Below are 324 nucleotides of genomic sequence, written 5' to 3'. Positions count from 1 at the left end.
ATGGCACTGCAACTGACAGACAATGATTCTAGTAATATCAATTGTCGTTAAGGCGAGAGAATGGAGCACTCGCTAGTCTAGTGACGAATATATTTTCTCAAAGAACTTGGAAACACTAGGGTATGATAAAGAAAAGCCATGATACGGAGTGTGAACATAGACTTGATGAATGCATTTAATAAAATCATACAATTCGTGTTGTGTGGTTGCCTTCAAATATTGCGTATTGCTGTGTGGTGCCTTTAGACTAAGTTTCATCACAACTGTACATAATTTATAATGTGTGTCGTTTGTACATTCTGAACGACGTTTTAGAAGACAGCA

The 324-nt window shown here is 37.0% G+C and overlaps 1 protein-coding gene across 1 annotated transcript in view; it reads left to right on the top strand.

The window, feature by feature from the left end:
* Positions 1 to 324, top strand: part of LOC117332925 — a 6,492-nt gene continuing 6,168 nt past the window's right edge. Inside the window, exon 1 of the mRNA XM_033891997.1 lies at positions 1 to 31. Coding sequence (XP_033747888.1) covers positions 1 to 31 — 31 coding nt within the window. The remainder of the gene's footprint in view (positions 32 to 324) is intronic.

This window comes from Pecten maximus, chromosome 8 (assembly GCF_902652985.1).
Source record: "Pecten maximus chromosome 8, xPecMax1.1, whole genome shotgun sequence".
NCBI classification, from domain to species: domain Eukaryota; kingdom Metazoa; phylum Mollusca; class Bivalvia; order Pectinida; family Pectinidae; genus Pecten; species Pecten maximus.
This window is presented reverse-complemented; position numbering and strand designations above follow the sequence as displayed.